This window comes from Moschus berezovskii, chromosome 4 (genome assembly GCF_049115385.1).
Source record: "Moschus berezovskii isolate FMDL1 chromosome 4, NW_MosBer_1.0, whole genome shotgun sequence".
Classification (NCBI taxonomy): Eukaryota; Metazoa; Chordata; class Mammalia; order Artiodactyla; family Moschidae; genus Moschus; species Moschus berezovskii.
In genome coordinates, this window is record NC_142463.1 from 95,129,331 (window position 1) to 95,152,638 (window position 23,308).

The window sequence follows — 23,308 nt, forward strand, 5'->3', positions numbered from 1 at the left end:
TAGACTCTCAAGAGTTCAAGGCCCGGCTCCAGCATTTACCAGTTGTGTGACCTTGGTTTTCTTAACTGTAACAGAAAATTAATATATTTTTCTCCCATAAAAGTCTTGTTTTGAGGATTAAGTGAAATATAACATGCAAATGACTGAAAGCAGTTCCTGACACATCAGAGGCACTCGACTAACTTTGAGCCATTGGATTATTTATGGTCCTCTTCTCTCTATAAGGTGAACTAGCTGTGGTTAGGAGACTAGCTGCGTATGGGTATATGATTAGAGCCTCGTTCTATGCCATTTTCCAGAAGGTGGATATGACAGGATTAGGTGGACATGGGGCTGGCCCATGTTTCTGGTTGGGGCTTTGGTCTCACCCGAAGCCTGATGAAAAGGTACATGTGTGTTCTGCCGCACTGTGTTTCCATCCCACTTATTGGACAGCGGTCATTGGACCTGGCACCACTGGATTTACAGAGGAGGTAGTAAATACTTATGCAGTGTATTTTTCTGAAGCTTAAAAATCTGGCAGGGGACAAAGGGGATCACTTGAAAACAAATATACATTGTAAGAATTCCGGACATATTAACCATTCACAGCTCTGCAGAAATTTATACCCAGCTGCTGGGAGTGTTTCAGAGGTAATTGATGACTGGAGCCAAGAACAATTATTTGAAGAAGGTGAGTTGAAATCATTGGCAAGACAAGTAAAGTGAGGTTGACGTTTTCTTTCCTTGTGAATAGTGGCCCAGAATCACTGTTTTGTAAGAGCCCTGTTGTAATGAAGAATCACTGGGTTTGCTGCAAATACACCAGTCCCTCTGATTCCCACATCGGTAACCTGGATGATGTGTTATGGTTTATAGACCACAAGTTCAGTAAAATACTTCTTCCTACTTTCCCTTACAACCATGGGTTCCTCCAGATAAACCCGATAAAACACAGTTTTCTCTGATATTCACTTCCAACCTGGGAACAGTAAAAGAAGACCTGCAAGGAACAGAATGGAAATCAATAAATTAGTTAACTATAGCTAATGGAATCCATTAAAGGTAGATGGCTCAGATGGTAAAGAATCTGCCAGCAATACAGGAGACCTGAGTTCAATCCCTGGGTTGGGAGAATTCCATGAAAAAGGGAATGGCAACCCACTCCAATATTCTTGCCTGGAGAATTCCCATGGACAAAGGAGCCCGGTGGGCTACTGTCCATGAAGTTGCAAATAGTCAGACACGACTGAGCACTAACACTAAAGGTAGACTCAAATGGACCAAAAACATATACATAAGTTTAATGAAAATGATACATAAGTTATGTGCCTTATAAAAGTTTTCTTTCCGATGGAATTTAGATTTACTAAGTAGTAATACCTATCCTGTGCCAGGCACTAGTGTGAAAGGTTATGAATGATCTCATTTAACCCACCTTGAGCCTATAAGGTAAGCAAAATATAATTCTGTTGTTATAATTAGGGAAACAGGCACGGAAAGGTTAAGTGACTTAATCTGAGGTCACATAGCTGATAAGGAACAGAGCCAGGATTTGAGCAGTAACGATCTAAATGCAGAACGTGTGCTCATGGCTTATCCTCTGTAAAAGAAAAGTTGACTCTAAACAAAATATCTAAATTACCTTTTTTCTCTTGAGTAATTAAAAATGGGTACCTTGAGGAAAATGTTAGCTTGAATACAATAAAAATTATAAATGCCATAAATCCTTTAGAATTCTGTATATGATAAAAACAAAATATTCAAAGTAATGCACACAGTATATGTAAACACAGTTGCAGCAGAAACGTCTTTCCCTTGGAAATACATCCAGTGCAGAAGGAGCGGAATGGCTCTTTAAATTCAGCGTGTGTCTTTGTACCCCTTGCAAGGTAACTGTCCAAACCCAAGTTCACTTAATTACTCTAGGCAGAGCTGTTGATGTTTTTATAATTTCCTTTTCTGAGAAGGTTAGCTTATGTTTATCACTGTTATTACCATAGCATATTATTTCCATCTTATGATTTTCTGAGCACTGTTTTCCTTTTAAGTAGGAGTCACGTATATTTTATGTAAGTGAACATGGCTTTAGGGGCAGATAAAGAATCCCATGCAGGAGATAGACTCAGACTCACTTTCTCCTGAGTCTGCCCATGCAGGAGACGTGAGAGACTCAGGTTCTATGCCTGGGTCAGGAAGATCCCACAGAGTAGGAGATGGCAAACCCACTCCAATATTCTTGCCATGGACAGAGGAGCCTGGCAGGCTACAGTCCATGTGGTTGCAAAGAGTCAGACATGACTGGATGGCTGAACACACACACTCTCTTCGAAGTCACTGATCCCCATTTTGCTTTTAACAAAGGGTGGTGAAGAAGATTCTCTGCTGTTGTTGCTGGGGAATTCTAGATTTACGATGCTGCCCTCCTGCCCCCCTGAGATGTGACTTGATGAGCACTGAGCCCTATCCTATTGTTAGCCTCCAGTTCCCAGAAGGGATAAGTGACAGGAGTGGGAGGCAGAGAACTCAAGCTGGTTCTCACTCAATGTATCTGGAATATAACCTTTGCTGGTGAGAGAGATTGTGTGAGCAGCAGGGCACCTCCACTCTCGATGGTTCAGCTGTCACTGTGGAATCTAATCTCTGCAGCTTTTCCCTCTGTTGTAAAATTGAGGATTTAAAATAGATGACCTCTAAGGTTTCTTCCACATGAGTCTGTGGCCTCCACATCTTGATATCTGCCACCAGAACCCTTCCTTCTCTCAGCGTGCATTACTGAGAGCCTGGTGTGCACCAGGGGTTGAAGAGACTGTCCTGAAAGAGGCCCCGCCCTTGTGGAGCTTCCTGTCTCTCCAGGAGCCAGTCCCCCGTGTAACTGAAAAGCAGGATGTCAAGGAGAAGTACAGGGAGCTGAGACTGGAGGATCAGGAAAGGCTTCTTGAAAGAAGCCGTATTTCATTTGAGAGGTGGGTGAAGAGTCAGTAGAGCGTATACACTGAGGCTGGAGAAAGGCATGGTGCCTTAGAGCAGGGGTCCTGGACCTCTGGGATCTAATGCCTGCTGACCTGAGTTGGAGCTGATGTAATAGTAATAGAAATAATGTGCACCATAGACATCATGTGCCTGAACCATTCCGCAAGCAACCCTGCCCCCAGTTCCGTGGAAAACTTGCCTTCCACGAAACCAGTCCCTGATGCCAAAAAGGTTGGGGACTGCTGCCTTAGAGGACCTTAGAAAGAGAAGGAAGGCCAAGCTGGAGATATGGGCAGGGCCTGGCCGACCAAGTGAAAGGTTTTGTGTTTTATTCGAAACGTAGCAGAACACCATGGAAGGGTTTCAAGCAGGGAAACAACATCCACATTGTGACCTGAGAGATGGCTCTGGCTGCTGCCCAGTCAGGGCCAGCCAGAGTCTGGGTCTTGTCAGGGGTCAGCATGGTAGAGGGACAGTTCTGCATTCCAGGGATCCACATTTACACCTTTTTATGACTCTATCCCATTCAGGCCAGTGCACAGCCTATTGGTTTATTACCCAGGGAACCCGATCCCTTTTCATTACTTTATCTTCCCGATAACGCATCCCCCTCTGACCTTATCTGAGGTCTGCTAATTTCTTGTGCATACAAGGGAAATATCTTCTAAATGCATTGCTGCAAAGATAAGCTTCAGGATGTGTTTTTCTGTTAACCATACCGAAGCTCTTATGTTGGCTTTTAAAATGAGTTCACTCTGGATTTTGTCAGTTTGCCTTTGGCTGCTGCTTCTTAATCCTCACTGAGATCTTGAAAATAATGGATAGCTCTGATAGAAACTGTGATGTAGAAGGGGCCCGAGCTCTGTAGAGCCTGGATTCTGTGAGGAAACCTGCAGTCTCTGTAACAGTTTAACCCTGTGTCCCCAGAGCCTGGAGGAAGCGGGTGGCTGAGAACCAGAAGGGTGAAGGGTGGATCCCAGGAGACAGAGGGCACTTGGTGACAGTAAAATATGTGGGATGAGAGGGAGAGGAGGTTATGAAAACGGTGCCGGGTTGGCTCCATAGGGTCAGTAGGGTGACTGTATGACTCTGGTGAAGGAAATCGAGAAGAATAGGCTGGAGCACTGGAGAGCATCTTGGGGGTGGTGATAATCCCAAGTGGAGCAAGAGGGGTCTAAGTAGGAAATGCGAGTGTGTGTGTGCTCAGTTGCTGAGTTGTGTCCAACTCTTTGTGACCCCATAAGCTGTGCCCCACCAGGCTTCTCTTTCCAGGCAAGAATGCTAGAGTGGGTTGCCATTTCCTACTCCAGGGATTCTTCCCAGCCCAGGGATCGAACCCGAGTCTCCTGCATCTCCTGCCTTGGCAGGCGGATTCTTTACTACTGCACCACCTGGAAAACACAAGTAGGAAATGTGCACTGGGGATTTATCCTTTCAGTAAGTATCTGTTGGGTACCTCTTATGTTCAGTGTATCCCAGGAGCTTATCTTAGAGTAAATCCAAAGATGGAGGAGAATAGTGGGAGAGATTTTTTTTGGCTGTGCCCTGTAGCAAATGGGATCTTTGTTCCTTGACCAGGTTTTGAACCTGGGCCCCCTGCATTGAAGCTGAGTTTTAACCACTGGATCAGCAGGGAAGTCCCATAATGGGCAAATTTTGAGACTTAAGGGATGACGGGGGAGAGGGGAAGGAGCATGGGAGAAGTAGTAGCTAAACATTGTCACCTTGGAGGAGGACAGGCAGCAGAGAGCTCCGTGAGGGCAGCCGTGTGCTGTGGCCTGCTGTCATTGCTGTGCCCCAGCATCACCTAGTAGGTCTCTCATGGCCCCACTAAACATGGAGGCGGATGAATATACATGGCATAAGAAGCTCGGGGGAAGGAGAACAAGGAGGGGACCTTTGGATCTGGCTCGTGGCAAACTGTGGCATCACGGATAGCATCACCAACTCAATGGACGTGAGTTTGAGAAAACTCAGGGAGATGGTGGAGGACAGAGGAGCCTGGCATGCTACAGTCCATGGGGTCACAAAGAGTTGGACGCAACTTAGTGACTGAACAGCAGCAACAGTGTGTGGCCAACTTAGAGCTGTTTCAGTGGAGTGTCGAGGATGGAGAATTGGGGTGACAAGCGGGAGGGGATGGCAGGATCTACAGATCACCTCTTTGATAAGTACAGGCAGGTATTGTCTGGAGAGAAACCAGACAAGGGCAGCTGGTAGACTGGAGGTGAAGCCCTCCCCCTAAGGGCACTTGGGAGCCCATGATTTCCTCTGAGGGACATGCCCGGAGTTGCTTTACTGGACGCCTGGAGGTTTTAATGAGGATGAAGGATGACGTCCTTTTGCAGAAGGGCAGGGGGAATAAAACTTGGGTTAGCATGTGCCAGAGACTTAATTTTGTGAGTTTCCAGAACAAATTGTAAATCGATGCTTACAACAACCCTAGGAAGAGACTGCATTAAGTCTCTCTCTCTCTCTTTTTTTTTTTTTTTTTACTGAGGGGAGGTAAATTTGCAGAGGAAAATGTCTATCACACTGTGTCATGGCCAGGAAATGTGAATAGGATCAGCCCAGGTCTTTGGAGCCTGGGGTGCCTGCCTCTGAGACACCTCGGCAGCATTTAGCCAGAAATAGCTAGAAGCTGGCATGGAAAGGAGACTCGAGAGTTATGGGTTGAAGGGCAAAAAAAAAAGCATAGACATTGTGGATGGTCAGTTCTGGATGTAGGAGATGGCAGTCAGGTTTCTGGGCCAACCAGCCTGGTATGAGAACCTGCAGGTTATCAGAGAGCTGGCTGAAAGGCCTTCGGGGAAAGAGGCTTGTTCAAGGGCAGGTCTGGAGATTTTGGCTCACCTTTTAAAACTGATGTCTGGCAGGTATGAAGCAGAACAAGCAGCAAGGAAGCAGAAAGGAAGTGAGTCTGAGGTGCTGAAAGCTCATCGAAATTGTTACTGAACCTGCTGAGAGGCAGAGTAGGGAGAAAAAAAAGGTGAGCTGACTCTTGAAGTCTTCTGCAAAAGTAGGGGTAGGGCCAAGAGCAAAAGTATTTTTAAAATACAGTGGGTTTTTTTTTCCCCATGCTGATTCTTTACAGTCACCTCACAAAATAGGCCACTTTATTTCCACTTTATGGATGAGGAACCTGGGATTCCGACGGGGTCAGCAAGTTAGTAAGGCCTGGGCTTACCTGGGATGTGGACCCAGTGCTGTCTGGCTGCAGGTGAGCTTCGGCTGGGCAGGTGAGCACAGGTACTCACTCTGGCCTGCTCCTTTCCCAGCCTTTCTCTTGCTGGGGAAACATGGAGAGCCGCTGGGTTGAGGACTGGCCATAGGAGTCCTGAGAACCGCAGCTGCCCTTTATCTGGCACGTCGGAGTGGTTCTGGGTGCAGTCACGGTTGTAGCTTGTTTCTCGCATGAGCCCTTTTATTCACAATTTACAGATGCGGGTTTCTCTGTGCATGCTTAGTCACTTCAGTCATGTCTGACTCTTTGTGACCCCGTGGACTCTAGCCCGCCAGGCTCCTCTGTTCATAGAATTCTCCAGGCAAGAATACTGGAGTGGATTGCCATGCCCTTCTCCAGGGGATCTTCCCAACCCAGGGATCAAACTCACATCTCTTATGTCTCCTGCATTGGCAGGTGGGTTCTTTACCACTAGCACTACCTGGGAAGCCCAGTGTGGGTTAAGAGAGGTTTAACAGTTCAATTGAGGACATGTATCTCATAGGTGAGTAAAACCTGGTATTGGAACCCAGCTCCCAATACTGTATCAGCGTATATCTCCGGATCAACCCTGGGAAGTCTGTGCCTGGTGGATTTATCCCCTCTTGACAGATGAAGAAACCAAGGCTCAAGAAGGCAAGTGACTTGTCCCAGGCTGTATTTGACAATGAGGAACTCTGGCTAGACCCCAGGTCTCTCACTGCTCCCCTTGGACTCATGTAGAAGAGCAGACATGAAATGATGTCAGGATGTCAGGCTGAGGGAGGCTAGCCCTGGTGACAGACCCGAGGGAATGAATGACGAGGGCAAGCACAACATAGGTGGTCCTGAGGCTTGGGATTTGTCGGCCAGTGGTAGTTCTCAGGTGGTTCCCTCCTGGCAGGGCATTCCTGAGGAGCTTTGGCCTCTTCCCAGCTGAGGGTGCTGTGCTGTGCTGTGTTTAGTTGCTCAGTCATGTCCGATTCTTTGTGACCCCATGGACTGTAGCCCACCAGGCTCCTCTGTGCATGGGGATTCTCCAGGCAAGAATACTGGAGTGGGTTGTCATGCCCTCCTCCTGGGGATCTTCCCAACCCAGGGTTCAAACCCAGGTCTCCCGCATTGCAGGTGGATTCTTAACCAGCTGAGCCAGCAGGGAAGCCCCCCAGCTGAGGGTAGTGATGGTATTTACAGCCTCTTTGTTTTTTCCTCATGCTTATCTCACTGACTCTGCACTGTCAACTCACGAGGGCCACTGGAAGGAGGAGCCCTGAGGGGCGGAGACCAGCTCTGGGATGAGGGGTGTAGAGCTCCTTTTTCTCTCGAAGTAAAGGTTTTTAACATGTGGGGCTCAGGAATGTACTTGGAAATGTTTCCACTTATTTGTATTGCATAGCAGTGTCTAATGAAAGTGTGGCAAAAGACCCAGGAGACTGCAACAAACAAACCACCTGCTTTCATTTTCTGATGCTCCCTCATCCTGGTCCTTACACAAGCAGTCTTGTCATCCAGTCGCTCAGTCGTGTCCAACTCTTTGTGACCCCATGGACTACAGCATACCAGGCTTCTCTGTCCTTCACTCTCTCAAGCTCATGTTCATTGAGTCAGTGATGCTGTCTAACCATCTCATCCTCTGTGATTGTAACTGTAAGTGTAGATTTCAATGTCTGTCTACAATGCTGTATGTAGCCTGCTTTTAAAAATAAAGTATTTATTTGGCTGCATTGAGTCTCATTTGTGGCACATGGAATCTTTAATTGAGGCATGTGGGATCTTAGTTCCCCAACCAGGGAGCGAACCTGGGCCTCCTGTGTTGGGAGTGTGGAGTCCTAGCCACTGGCCACTAGGGAAGTCCTGTAGCCTGCTTTTAAAATTTATCACTAGATCATACAAACTTCTGTTCTTTGTAATTATCAGTTTAAACAGTTTATGATGTTTCTTTGGGCTTCCCTGGGGTCTCACTGGTAAAGAATCCGCCTGCCAGTGCAGGAGATGTGGGTTTGTTTCCTGGGTTGGGAATATTCCCTGGAGAAGGAAGTGGCAACCCACTCTAGTCGTCTTGCCTGGGAAATGCCGTGGACCCAGGAGCCTGGGGGGCTATGGTCCATGGAGTCACAGAAGAGTCGGATGTGACTTAGCGACTAAACAGCAACAACAATGATATTTCTTTGGGTGAATGAATCATGTTTCCCTTACCAATTCCTCTTTTGGGGAGCATTGAGAGTGTTTCTAGCTTTTCACTATTATAGGCAATGTGCTAATAATAGTTAAAGAATTGAGAACTTTTTTTTTTTTTTCATTGGCTTTTGGAAACTGTGAGCAAATGGCTTACAGGCTGCTTCCCTGGGTGTTGTTTTGTAACTGCTACACTGACAGTGGGGGCTGGACATGGTGTCTCAGGCCTGGAAGCCTGGCAGACCGGGCTGTGTCCGGGAGATGGCCCAGGGCCAGGTCTCTCCCACTTCCGGTTTACTGTGCTGTGGTGGGGTGTGGCTTGCCCTCACCCACCTGTCCCCATCCCAGACACCTGAGCGGAGCATTTAACACGCTGGAGCCTCACCCTTGCTCATGTGTTCCATAACAGAGATCCCAGAGTGGAGGTTGCCACTGTCATTTATCTTCCAATTTAACTTCCTTGAGGTTGAAGGTTGATATCTTTTTTGTTTGTTTTTCTCATTTCCCAGAATTTGTTCCAGTCGAAGAGTGACTCCTTGATTCCCAGGCCCTTTGAGGTCTGAGGAGTCCAGTAGGTGAAATTCTCTCTACCTCTAAGGAGAAACAGTACCTGCTCCTGCAGCGAGAGCGAGCCCTCCATTGCTATGGATACCGAATCCACGTATTCTGGATATTCTTACTATTCAAGTCATTCGAAAAAATCTCACAGACAAGGGTATGTAAGCTCTTGCTTGTTCCACTTTTCCTCTGAGGGTGGAATTTGCAGGTTTCTCAGGCTTCCTGGACTCACTTTCACAGTCCCCCTGGGGGTCAGCCAGCACTGGAGTTTCAGTCCACTGGTGCATGAGAAGCTGAGCTTTCAGAACCTTTTAACATGCGTTGGGAGAAACTGCACCACCAATTTACATTTTATAGCCACCATTACCGTTGATGACCTTCACTTCTCACAATTGATTTTAAATTAAAGTTTCTCCCTTCAGTGGAAATGTTTTTTATTTCTAAGTACATCTCCGAGATGACAGTTCTCCCAAAAGCTTTACCAAGAATCTAAGTGAAAGTTTTATTAAAAAAAAGAAAAAGTGTTAATTTGTCACTTCTTACCTAGAGCTGCTGACTCATGGTCCATTATGCCCTTGCTTGTGAGGTTTATCCACTGAAGTGGCAGGTTGGCAGGCTTGGCCTGGTGGCTTACGTATTTCTCTGTCTCTGACTCGTCTTCCCAGTGAACAGGCCTGGGTTTTGGACATCTGACCTGGGTAATGGAGGGGAGGGCAAATTTCCCCTCCTCTGTGCAGAATGAACAGGTCTGCACTGGTGTCCTAGGGCCTGCGTGTTACAGACCTGCAGAATGGCGAGGAAATGTGTGAATGAAGAGGTCGTGCCAGGCCAGTGAAGAGCGCGGCTGGTACAGGTGCAGTGCTGCCTCTTACTTAGACCCCTCATCTGTGAAATGGGAGAGCAGTACCCTCCTCACAGGGCTGTTGGGAGGATTAAATGAGATGTGCCTGTGAAGCATTTAACACAGCGCATAGCAGGCCACTCACCAGTGCCTGGATTTATGCTCTCAATGGCCCTGGCATTTCAGCACCACATTTGAAGGCCCCAGTTGACCCCAGTCCACAGACCCAGGGAAGAGCTGGGAATGGTGATTGTAGTGGTTTCCCTGACTGAGCAGTTTCCGATAGAGGCAGCTAAGTGCAGAGCAGGATTTTGTTTTGTGAAACATCAGTATGCCCCGTATATCTAATTGACTTATTTATTTGTGAGTCCATATGGATCTACACATGCAGAAAGAGGTCTGGAAGGATAGTATCCAAGCTGCCCCAAGTGGTCCTCCACAGGAAAGGGGTCCACACCGGATGGTGACTGATGGGCACTTCGATGCTTTATCTTTCTACACTTGTTCAGTCTTTTATAAGTATATAAAATTTGTAATTAAAAGTACAAATAGAATAAAAATGTAAAAGACTTTCAAAGATTAATGACATGAGAAAATATATATGAGGCCATGTTACTAAAAACCAAGATTCAAAACTTTGCACATTATAATAGGTATATATTCTTATGATGAATGGTAACAGTTTGTGTGTGTATTTTAAACTTTCATTATTTTCTAAATTTCATGTTTTGCTCTTACAATCATAACAATCTGGGGAAAAGAAGTAAATGAGCTTGTGCTGGAGTCCAGGCAAGACTTTCTAGTCAGCATGGGAAACAGAAAGGAGTGCAGCTGAGCGAGGCCAGAGCCCAGATCCTGGGAAAGTCAGGAACCCTCTGGTGAGAAAAATTTAATCACCAATTTCAATCAGTGGGTAAACATATCAGATTCGTTCTAAAATACCAGAAACAGCTGTTTAAAAATATCCAATCTTTGAACTTAACCGGGAAAAGCAGTTCTCCTGTCAGTGTGCCAAGCTTCCCCGTCCTACAGTGTGCGGAGTGGAGTGGGAATCTGGGGTTCTCTGGGCGCTTGGAGGTGAGTAAAGCAGGGATGTCTTGCAGGGTTCCGAGGAGAAGCTGTTTCTGGCCTCCTTCATCTGCACTCATGTCCCATCCCAACACTCATTGCTCTGTGTTCCCTCAGCCCCTTGGGGCCCCCAGAAATTGGTACTGTAGTGCTCTTGTGGTAACTTTAAGAGACTATAACTTTCCATGGAAACAGCAGGCAGAACTCTGAGAACCTTCCTGGACCCCTGCAGAAAGCACTAGGCAAATGATAATAATAGAAGCTGAGACCTTTAATACTTTAATCAGGGATGTTGCTGAATGCCTACTCAGGAGGGCTGTGGGTGGGAGATGACCACTGGAGATTTATAGGTACACTCCCTGGTGTCTTTAGAAAAACAGCAGCCACTGAGATGACCCCCCCTGACCGGCATAGTGACTGTGGGGTGGAGGTTGTAATCCGTAGATAGTAGGTGTCAGGGGTCCTTTGTCTGTGTGTAAATGGTATTGAACAGTCATAGTAGCCCTCCAAAGGCGTGCCCTGGACCCAGCAGAGGGTAGTGTATCAGCGGGGAGTATCCCTGTGAAGGCTGCCTTGCTCAGCGATTTGAATGGCAGAGTAGGAAAGGAGAGGGACCGTGCTCTCTGGGAATCTTCGTAGAACTCTCAGAGAGGAATAATGAAGGGCAGCAAACTTGATATGCTTGATGACACTGAGATCATCTTTGGAGTACTGGCAGAGTTCCAAGCAGATGACAGATGACTTTTTCCAACAAAGAAGCTAGTGGTCTGGTTTTTTGATACCTGCCTTCTCCAGAGGGTATCCAGTTAACCTGCCGGGAACATGACGCAGGCTCCAGCCGACCTCACCTAACCTTCGGGTTTAGAGCACCAGTTCCCCGAGTTTACTGCAGCAGCTTCTGGTGCTGTTCACGGCCACTCTGAGAGTGCCTGTGAAGACCCTGGGTCATGGCCCCCATCCTCACAGCAGCCCTTAAACCGTGCCGGGGGGGGGGGACCCCATTCAACAGGTGAAAGCACTGAGATGCAGAGAGAGGGCATTATCTGCCTGAAGTTATGAGGCCGGTCAGGACCCTCAGGTTTCAGGCCCCATTTCTTGCTCCTTTGCAAGCCATGCTTTTCTCCCTGGGCCATGCACGGTGGAGAGCAACAGGAATAACTGGTAGGGGAAAAAGGCCTGGAGGGTCAGCCCTGGGCCTGATGTGTAAAATGCATTGTCCAAAAGAGGCTGCCAGAGCGTAGGGGGAGTGGTCCTTTTGTTCCGAGGCTACTTCAGAGTCCGTCTGTGCCGTGCCCGGCCCTCCCGCCCGAGAGGAAGCAGCCAGCCAGGCCCTGCAGTCAATGGAGAGAAAGGACAGGTAGTGGGTGGTGGTAGAGAAGGAAAGGGAGGAGTAACCGGTGGGGCCGGCTTTCCCCCAAACAGAAATAGACAAACACCAGAAATAGAGCCAAATCATCTTCCCAGGAAATGCCGATCGTAAGTGGGAATGGTCTGGGGCTCAGTGGGGATTCTGACTGGAGTGAGAGAGACTTTACAGCACCCTCCCAGAGCTCAGGTCTAGGATCGCCTAAACACATGCATTTGCACACGCACACACCTGCAGGTACAGACAGATGCCCGGCCTCCAACGTGTTATTGCTTGCCCCCCAATCCCTGACTTATCTTTACTCGTACAGGCAGATGCTCCATGGAGACAGGCTCAGAGATAAAGATACAAGGATTCCTGTGGCTGACACACCTGCCCAGCAAAGGTGTGTTGGTGATCAAGACAACTCAGGTGGAGCTGGAAAGACACCTGGTTCTCTTGTGTTAGAAAGACCCTTTCAGTGGTTTGGTTGCCTACTCCATGTCTCCTGTTTCTTTCAGACATGGTGAACTGATGGTCTTCACCCTGGGGCGGGGCAGGGGAGGCTCTCCCACAGGTACTTGCCATGTCTTTGACATCACAGCAGTTAACACTCTGGGGATGAAAGTTTGGGTACCAATGCAGTGAGGCAGCCATACTGGACTCATAGCTCTGCATTCTGGAAAGTGCTATATGGTAGCATTTTTGCTGGACTTCTCTACGTATCCCAGGCTCAGGCACCTTCCCAGAGCAGTCATTCAGGACCAGTGATTTTTACAAAAGCTGTACGACAGGTCTTGCTCCCTCAACAAGGACCAGCATGATGCGCAGCCTGCGTTGAGTTGATAGAGTAAGCTTTCCTTCCATTGACCCCTTACTTGAGAGCATATGGAAAGCTCTTGGTTCTGGACCCAGTGCAGAGTGTCCTGAGTCCTGCTCCCAGCCTCATCCACTTAATGCTGCTTTATTGTAGAAGCCACACTGTACATTGTATAGCTAAGCATTGCACTCATGGCTCCCACTGTCAGGCCCTCGCCGTATAAGGGCATTTCACAAACAGGGTGATTTCTAAGTTATTCCACCTACCTCCTCCCTGAGCAGCATTTGGGTGGGAGAGCCTTGAGCAGTTTCCTGCATCCTAATCAGCTGGGGTGCTGATGAAAAGGGCAGATTGCTGTTGTCTCTCTGCTCCAGACTATTTCTCTGGGGGTGGGGCCAGCGAATCTGTACTTAATCTGCACCTCAGGTGGCTTGTCTGTACATTCAAATCTTGAGAAGCACTGGTTTAGCGTTTCGGTCTTGGAGGATGAGAAACCTTCCGGGGTTTATCAGCTAATAGCTCCGATCTGGTTTAGCTCTGCTGTTACCAGGGGAATTGTAGAGATCACTTCTCCTTTGAGAACTGTTGGGCCCTTTAAAAACCAGACTAGGCCCACTGGGGTCAGGTCGAGGGATGGCTGGCCCCCCAAGAGGCTGTTTCCAACCCCCAGTGGTTCCCTGCCCGCTTCTGGCCCTAGTAGTGTTCAGGCTGCAGGAATTGGCACACAGTGAAAGAATTTTGATTGCTGGTGGAATTTGTGCTGTCACAGGATTTGACCTGTGGGCCCAGTGAATAGATAGATGGGTCAGGGGAGCACGTGACTTGGCAGATGGCAGGACAGTGATAGATGTGAGAGCAGTTGGGGAAAGTGGGAACAGAGCAAGAAGGGGAGGTGCCTTGGTCTGGCCTGGCTGAGGTGGGGCCCTGGGGAGCAGTGATTCCAGACTTAGTCTAAACAGCTCATTCTAAGACTGACCAGACACATGGGAAATCGCTCCCAAATCGCTTATTGTTTGTCACAGGGAGTCCTTTTGAAGTGGCTGTCTTTGGCAGGCCAGAGTGTTGGGCACACTGCTTTGTGTTCTCCAAGGTCAGGGTCCAGTCAGGACTTCTAGAAGCAGCTTCAAAGGCAGATTCCGCAGCTCTGGTAGTTCAAGTTCAGGGTGTGAGAATGAGCATTAGGAATACTTAGGCTACAAAATCTTCCATTTGCTCTTCAAATGGTGCAGCATAGTGGGTCTGAATCAAGAGAGTGGGTTCGCACCCTGCTCTGCCACTTACTCTGTCTTTGAGGAGTCACTCAACCTCCATAAGCCTCAGTTTCCTCATGTATAAGATGGGGACAATAATACCACATAGTTACTATTGGGATTGAACAAGTTTCATATGATAAAGCACTTGGTAAGGTGCTCTTTGGGGTCCCCGGGTGGCTCAGTGGTAAACAATCCGCCTGCCATTGCAGGAGATGCAGGAGACATGGGTTCGATCCCTGGGTTGGGAAGATCCTCTGGAATAGGAAGTGGCAACCCACTCCAGTATTCTTGCCTGGAGAATTCCATGGACAGAAGAGCCTGGTGGGCTACAGTCCATAGGGCTGTAAGAGTTTGACAGGACTGAGCAAACAAAGTGCTCTGTGCGTTGGGGTGGAGAGCAGAGTGATTGTCAATGAGACACATCTCTGGATAAACAAACAAAATATCTTAGCCATTTCCCTAGTTGCCGAGTTAAAATAAAACATCACTGTTGACGAGAACACATCTCTTTCTGGACTCTTACTTAGTAGTAGATTGTTATGATAGATTATGCCTTAGGGATTAAAGATGCTATCACTGAAAGCGTCTCTGGGACAGCTGGAGCCTCCCTCCCCTTCGAAGGAATTAACCAGGACTTACCCTAGGGAGGTATGGATAAAGCAGAAGTCTGACCCCACAGGAAGCCTGCATGTGATTCTGTTAGCTAAGTAGATTAATAGGAGAAATACTGTGCAGGGTAAGAGGGGTTGATTGTATGTTAAAAGTTTCTTTTTCATCTTTCTCCAAGGAACACATACTCTGCTTCACCAAGTCAAGTCACATTCTTTGCCATGTGCTGATGGTACCAGCAATAATTATAGCTTTTGTTAATATTATTGCTACTATGTATTATTTCACATCCCTGTATCTATGTGGTATGATTATTATCCCCATTTCATAGATGGTAAAACTGAGGTTTTCAGAGGTTTGTTGATTAAAATAAAACACAAAGCATGGGAGCTATGAGTTCACTTTTATCTGGGGCTTCCTGAGAACTAAAGCACAAAAGACAGCATCTCAGATAGCTCTGAGGAACTTCTCCGAAGAGGTGGTGGGGGCTGGGGGGTGAGCATATATATGACTTGACGAAGGGTGTACATGCAGTTAAGCCCACATCTTGGTAGAAGGTTGCTGCGAGTCACGAGGAACAAATGATCTCTTAATGAATTTAGTGCTTTTCTAAGTATGAAAAGATGTGAGAAATTGGGTTCATAAAACTTTCTCCTGAAAATGTCTTGTCTGAAGTCCTGTTCTGCCAGTTTTCCCAGAGCATAGATGGTCTCATTCCTCCTCTCTGCCCTGAACGCCCTTCAGGGTGTGTTCAAGGTCATCGACTGCAGGGGCTCATGACTTCACCCTTTGAGCCCCTCGAGAGACACTTTCCTTAGTTGGCAGGTTGAATTTATGCAAGCTTGCACATCAAATAGGGACAGAACCAAAATCTGACTGTCCGTCTCTGCATTGTGTGTGCGCAACGCTTCTGTTCTACCCGGAAACCTCGGGGAGGAGGACGCCTGTGTAAAGAAAGGGGGACTGACGTCAGGGCGACCTGTAGGACAGAAGTTGAGGGAACTTATTCTTGGTCACTGAGGCGCTCCTTTGGGGGGGCTCCTGGGTGGACTGTTCACAGTTGGGCTTGGGGGTACCAGTCTTCATAGATCGTTAGTGCCCAGGTCGTGACTTGCACAGTGGTTAATTCCTTTCGTAATTTCAGTGTTGACCCACAGCAGAGCACTTTCCTAGTCACCCTAGAAGACCACCCAGGAAGTTCATTGGGGTAAAATGATGCAGCAGCGTGCTTTCCTTAGAGAAAATGCACGCACGCGTGCACACACACACACACACACACACGCACATGTGTGTCCATCTTGGTGTCATTTGTCCTAGCTTTTGTCTGTTTCTGTGGGTGCGTTGAGTTCATCTAGAACCTATGAGAATGACTTTTAGTTTCGAATTTGTAGGAAAGAGAAATAAGTGATTCTCTTGGTTTAGAATCTCCTTTCTTACTTGTCCAAAGGTGTAGGGTTGACAGTGTGTCCCAGATTTTTTTGGGCAGACTGAAGCTTAAGTATTTTGCTGTGTTGTCCCAATAAAATAATGTCCTAGAAAATAAGTTTAGGCAAATTATAATCAAATCAGTTTTCTTACAGTGAAATAAATGTGCCTTACCTATAGAAATTCTAAAATTCACAATATTAGACTTTGAAAAAATATGACCATTGTTGAGAGAGAAGGAGTGACAGTCTTTGTTTTGGGTCTTAGAGTGCCAGAAAGAAAATAGTAAGTACGCGATAAAGATTAACTTATTCCTCACAGTGGGGGTGGCATTGGGTGGGGATTGGCACAGTATGTGTGTGTGTGTATCTGAGAATTTTCTTAAATTCAAGATGAAATTCATAACATGTTTTGATGAGGGTTAATTAACATGATATAAATGTGCTAGCTGATTATCTTTCATGATTTTTCAGGGAAAGAAATAGAGAGAGGCACAAGTCACCCCGGAATAAAGATGGCAGAGGGTCAGAAAAATCTGTCACCATTCAAGCTCCCACTGGAGAGCCCCTGTTGGCAAATGATTCTGCTCGGACAGAGGAAGCTCAGGTAAGGATCAAAGGCAGTCTGTAAGTACACTGCTGCTTGATCAGGCTTCTTTTCTGTAAATGTTTTCCTAAGTCTTGTTGCCACAGGTTCTCTTGGGTTTTTATCTTTATTTTTCTAGCATGTTAATTAGTTTATCTATGTCCTGTGGTTTCTTGTTGGTCTAAGAACAGCCTGTTCTGCTATTGGCCAGCTTGAGGATTATTCTGAAGTGTGATTGGTTGGCTTGCTTGGAATGGTGTTGAAAAGAAGCCAGCAAGGGCTGATGACAGGACAGAGAAGGGAGAGTTGCAGGCTATGGGCTCTGGAGACTCATTCCAAAGCAGAACAGTATAGAAGAGAAGGAAGCTTGCTCTTCAGAGCCCCTAAGTCATGTTGGGAAGAGGAGCAGAGAGGTTAGGACAGCCCAGACGGAGCCTCACCAAACCAGAGGCCACACACTTAGATGCCTGATAGGGAAATATAAGTGAGTGAAATAGGCCCTGGGTTACACAGAAGAGGCAAAAACATATCAGGCTAGCTTGGGGATAAATAGTAATCTGTGTGGTACATCAACGTCAGAGCTGTATCATGGAGTGATGGAGTCTGGCACCTGGAAAAAGTATTTCTTCTGTCAAAGGAGTGGCAGCTTCTCAGCTCTGAATGCTTATCAATGTGCAAAAATGCAGGAATTCAGTGTTCCTGGGTCTTGCAGTATTTAAGAAAAGCTGGAAATTAGGATTTAATGTGAAATCACCCGATTTTTTTTTAAGATTTTTTTTTTTGATGTGGACTATTTTTAAAGTTTTTTAATTGAATTTGTCTCAATGCTGTTTCTGTTTTATGTTTTGGTTTTTCGGCTGCAAGGCATATGGGATCCAAACTCCCGAAACAGGGGTCAAAGCTGTACCTCTTGCATTGGAAGGCGAGGTCTTACCCATTAGACTGCCAGGGAAGTCCCCAAATCACCCAGTTTTAAAGTATTGTCTATTTATTAATTTAAAAAAAAAACGTTGTGTTCTTCTCTCTGGGTCCCAACTGTCTCACAGTCCAGTTGTTTTAAATAAACATCTGAATTATACTCAGAAACATGTTTGCATACTCTCCTGAAGTATATGCGTGTCCAGCCTTGGCCCCAAATAAATGAATGGGTGCCTGCACAGCTGTAAAGATACAGATAAGCATGTATCTGTATGTTCTTATGAGTACAGACGGATATGCATTGGTAAGCAGGTATATGGACTGAAATTGGAATTCTTCGGAGCACACGGGATGTTGTTAGAAGCTAAAGCTGCAGTTGTGGTTGAATGTGGCCTTTGTTCAGTAATAAGTAAATGACTTTAGTCCTGACTGTCGCACTTCCTGCCTTGGCTCTGGGACAGTCATAGGGGTGGAGAGCCAGGGGGCCTGGGAATGGTTGAATGGATTGGGCTAGTCCTAAGGTTGGACCACCCTTAAGTGCTCCAGGGGCCAGTTTCTTCTCGGGTGAATTCTCAGGGGCTGGTGGCCTACAGTGAAGGCAGTTCATCTGTCATGTCTACATCTTTTAGCTCGCTCTGAAGTTACATTAGGAAGCGTTGGTGTTTACACCAGGGAAAAGCACTGAAGTAGGCATTTGGAGGCTGTACTTCTCAGCACCTGTGTGACTTTGGGCATGTCCCACCTTTCTGGGCCTCATTTTCTTCATTGAAAATCTAGGGGATTGAGTTAAGAGGGTCTGAGAGCCTTTCTATTCTGAGAACCTCAAGCTTGGGAAGACCTTGGACATCTTCATTTTGGGGCACAAGTGTGCACACATTATTAAAATGGACAGGGGATTTAGTTAGCAACTCTTTGGCAGGAAAAAGGATGAGTAACTAAATCTTCAGTGTCAACCAAATAACCACAACAGTAGTGATCATTATTTCAGTACTGATCATCGACTGAATATTAGGCCCAGTGCAAAACATGGAATCCAATATTTGCCTTCACTAAGAGTGTAACAAAATAACTTATTTTACTAAACTGTTGGCTTCCCAGGTGGCTCAGTGGTAAAGAATTCACCTGCAATGCAGGAGATGCAGGTTTGATCCCTGGGTCAGGAAGATCCCCTGGAGAAGGAAATGGCAACCCACTCTAGTATTCTTGCCTGGAAAATCCCATGGACAGAGGAGCTTGGTGGGCTACAGTCTATGGGGTCGCAATTAAAACAACAAACTCACCTTAGGTTAAAGCAAGTTGTCCATCTTTGAGTGTGTAGCCATTTCTTCCCATGTTTGTGATTTTTTTCTTTTTACAGAATTGAAGTAAATTTACCCAGAGATATGAACAGATCTTAAGTGTATAATTCAAAAAGTTGTAGCAGCTGAATACGTCCATATAACCCGCACTGCTATTAAAATGTATATTTCTATCGCTCTAGAAATTCTCTTATGTTTTCCCAGTCAGTCCCTGCCCCCAGCCCCCTCCAAGGCAAGCCTTGCTTTGATTCAATTGCTGTAGATTAGTTTTGCCTGCTTTAGAATTTAATGTAATTGGAATCATATTTTTTTGTTTTGGACCTTTTTTCACTCAGCATCATAACTTTGAGATTTATCCATGTTTTGCTGTATTTCAGCAGTAGTGTTCTAGTGTATGCATATGTCACAATTTGCTATCCATTCTTCTTCCTATGGATAGACATTTGAGTTGCATCATTTTGGGCTATTATGAAAATAAAACTATTAAGAACTTTCTTGTACAAATCTTTTTGTGGACATATGTTTTCATTTATTTGGGGTAAAAACCTGGAAGTGGAATTACTGGGGCTTTCCAGTTAAGTGTACAGTCACGTTTGTATGAAACTGCCAGACCAGTTTTCAAGAGTGATCATACCATTTGTACTTCCTCCAGCAATGAGAGAATAGTGATGCTAAAGCTGAAACTCCAATACTTTGGCCACTTCATGTGATGAGTTGACTCACTGGAAAAGACTCTGATGCTGGGAAGGATTGGGGGCGGGAGGAGACGGGGACAACAGAGAATGAGATGGCTGGATGACATCACTGACTCGATGGACATGAGTTTGAGTGAACTCCGGGAGTTGGTGATGGACAGGGAGGCCTAGCATTCTGTGATTCATGGGGTCACAAAGAGTCGGACACGACTGAGCGACTGAACTGAACTGGCTGTTATCTTAAGTAACAACTTCTCACTTAGTCCGTGATACTTGTAACTTTCTGAGTCAAAGAACTATTTGTTCATAGGTTCAGATGTTTATTGCCACCACTACTGTTTCTTTCTGTAGCCTATGCATTTCATGAATCACATTTATTTACTGTTGCTAGATTTGAGGTTATCGTTTAGCTGTGAGATCTCTAGCTTGTCGATTCAGCTATTAACTTAGACTAGATTTTTTGAAATTGGTATCTTATGCATTAATTTCACCCAGCTTACCACCATATCTGACTGTTTTTTCCAACTTAAATCACATACACAAATTTCTGAGGCAAACCCCTTTGGATCCAGTGTGGCTTTTCATTGTCTTCTTGCTCTGTCGTTGCTTTGGAATGGAGTTGTTGCCAGAGAGATAGCAAAACTGTTTAAAACCCTGACAACTGGATCATGTTAAGTGAGGAGACAGTTGCTCCCAACAACCACAGACTTTAAAAAGCAAGCGAAAGCAAGATAGTAAAAGACACACATTCTAGTAATCTTGGTATTTTGTAAAATTTATTTTTATTTATTTACTTATTTGGCTGCACTGGGTTTTAGTTGCAGCACACGGATCTTCCATCTTTGCCGCGGCCTGCATGATCTTTAGTTGTGGCATGTGGGATCTAGTTTCCTGACCCAGGACTCAAACCTGGGCCTCTTGCATTGGGAACATAGAGTCTTAGCCACTGGACCACCAGGGAAGTCTCAATCTCAGTATTTTTATACCTTTGATGCTCAATCTGTCGCAGGAACTTGTGTTTAAGAGGAATTTTTGAGCTGTCTGGGCCATCGATACTTGAATCTGTCTTGCTTGTTCAGTGAGAAATATCAGAGAGTGCTTGATACTTATTTAATGGGTCTTAAAAACATTATGGAGATTTTAAAAAAATGTGTGTACCAACTACAGGCGGGCTTTGATTTGTCCATAACCATGTAAGTTCCCTTCTGTGCAAGATCTTCACTCCTAAGAGCTCCTGGAGGGCACAGACTACTATTACTCCCCACTTCTGAGAGACAGACTTTGTAAGCCTTTATAGCCCAGTTGTGAATCAAGAAGGAAATGCAGAAGGTTTTCTCCTTGGGCTGTAGGTGAACTTGCACACAGTTTTCTAATAGCAGATTGTCTATCACCAAGCCTCTCAGGAATTCCAACACAGTGGATGATAGTCACTGTTGTAATAATAAATCACCCAGCAAACAAGTTATGTTTTTTTCTGTTGGAAAAGGTAAATATACGGTATAGTTTGCAAAACTTCAAGAAAAATTGTCATAGTTAAAACATTCCTTTATTTAAAGAGTTAAGCCTTCATTTCCCAGAAAGCCTATGTGTGTATCAGGCTTCACTTCCCAGGAAGCCCACATGTGTGGATTGTGCTTGAAGAAGGTGGGCCCTCCTGTCCCCCGTGCTGCTGTGGGCTTTGTGGCTTTAACATGCAATGTGCCATGTGGCCGTCTGTCCTCACTGTTCTCTCCCCATCAGGATGACAACTGGGGCGAGACCACCACGGCCATCACTGGCACGTCGGAGCACAGCATCTCACAGGAGGACATCGCCCGCATCAGCAAGGACATGGAGGACAGCGTGGGGCTGGACTGTAGGCGCTACCTGGGGCTCACCGTGGCTGCGGTGCTCGGACTCCTGGTCTTCCTCACCCCCATCGCCTTCATTCTGCTGCCCCCCATCTTGTGGCGGGACGAGCTGGAGCCTTGCGGCACCATCTGCGAGGGACTCTTCATCTCTGTGGCATTCAAGCTCCTCATTCTGCTCATCGGGACCTGGGCGCTGTTTTTCCGCAAGCAGAGGGCTGACATGCCGCGGATCTTCGTGTTCCGTGCCCTCCTGTTGGTCCTCATCTTCCTCTTCGTGGTCTCCTATTGGCTTTTTTACGGGGTCCGCATTTTGGACTCGCGGGACCGAAATTACCAGGGCATCGTGCAATATGCCGTCTCTCTCGTGGACGCGCTCCTCTTCATCCACTACCTGGCCGTCGTCCTGCTCGAGCTCAGACAGCTGCAGCCCGTGTTCACGCTGCAGGTGGTCCGCTCCACCGACGGCGAGTCCCGCTTCTACAGCTTGGGACACCTGAGGTGAGGAGGTGCTTCTGGGGGCGGAAAGGACCACTGCTGTTTTGCTAGAAGACAGTTAAGTCTACAGCAAGTGAGGGATGCTGCCAGGTGCCAAGAGCAAGACCAGGGTCTGACTCTTTTTCTTCAGGTTTTGGGAGGAGCTGTGTGTGTATATGTGTGTGTGGAGGGGGAAATTCATGTATATTGACTTTCCTGAGTTCTGGATGGCATGTCACAGGGACTGGCTGTCTTCCAGTTTGGTGTTTTGTTGGGCCTGTTTCCAAAATTGTTCGCAGCTCTTAAGAATGATGGAGGAAGGAAGCCTTAGTGATGGCTGCTGACCCTGCCCCAGAATCAGCCTGTGAATGATGGAGTGATCAACAGTTTTGTTCATAATGGTACATCTGGTTTACCATGTTGTCCCAGTGTAATTATTAATCATTCCTTTCTCCCCCACTCTCAGAGGTTTCCTGATTTGGGCAATAAATTATATGGTCACCCTAGTGACCTTCCAGTAAAGAATCAGGTGTAGATTAGAGACTCTAAACTTGTAAGAGTTGAAAATGTATATATGAGAAAAAACTAGAAATACTTTAAGATGTCATATTTGAAATCTATACACGAAACCTAATTATTTTGTGACTAACGAAAAGAGTGATCATCATTATTGTATTCAGTATTTTGTTCTACTTTATTTTTGTTTACCTTGAGAAGAGCACATCATATAGATTGTCTTCATAGAGCTCATCTATATTTCAGATGAGGAAACAGGGCTTTAGGGATTTTAAGTAATTTATACAAAAGAACATGGCTAGCTTTGTTTAGAATCTCCCAGACCCCATGAAGCCAGGCCTGAGTTAATGTCCTCATAGCATTGCTCACTTTGTGTCACTGGCCTGTTTTTCTGTGTTCTCCCACAAACTGTGGGCTCCAGAGGACAGGTGCTGTATTTTACTCCTCTTTGCATCCTCAGAGCCTGACCTAGAGCGTGGCACACGGTTGGCACCCAGATGGTTACAGGTGAGAGAACAGTCTGAGGTGTCTGACAGTGTCTTCTCATAGGGCTCTCCTGCCTCCTCGGGCAATATATGTCAGTGTGTGTATCTGCTTGGCATATGGTATGTGCTTTGTTGATGGTAGCTGTCATCGCTATGATACTGCCGAGCAGCCAAGATGGCAAGGGCACCTTAGTGGGAATCAGAACAATGGGCTTTGTCATATTTTTGGCTGGGGCTTG

General features: G+C 46.2%; 1 protein-coding gene across 2 annotated transcripts in view; it reads left to right on the plus strand.

Annotated features, from left to right (window-relative positions):
* Nucleotides 1-23,308, plus strand: part of VANGL1 (VANGL planar cell polarity protein 1) — a 62,441-nt gene that overhangs the window by 2,270 nt on the left and 36,863 nt on the right. For both annotated transcript variants that reach the window (XM_055402028.2, XM_055402029.2), the window contains exons 2-4: nucleotides 8,839-9,044; nucleotides 16,722-16,854; nucleotides 21,485-22,092. In XM_055402028.2, coding sequence (XP_055258003.1) covers nucleotides 8,974-9,044; nucleotides 16,722-16,854; nucleotides 21,485-22,092 — 812 coding nt within the window. In that variant the 5' untranslated portion in view covers nucleotides 8,839-8,973. The remainder of the gene's footprint in view (nucleotides 1-8,838; nucleotides 9,045-16,721; nucleotides 16,855-21,484; nucleotides 22,093-23,308) is intronic.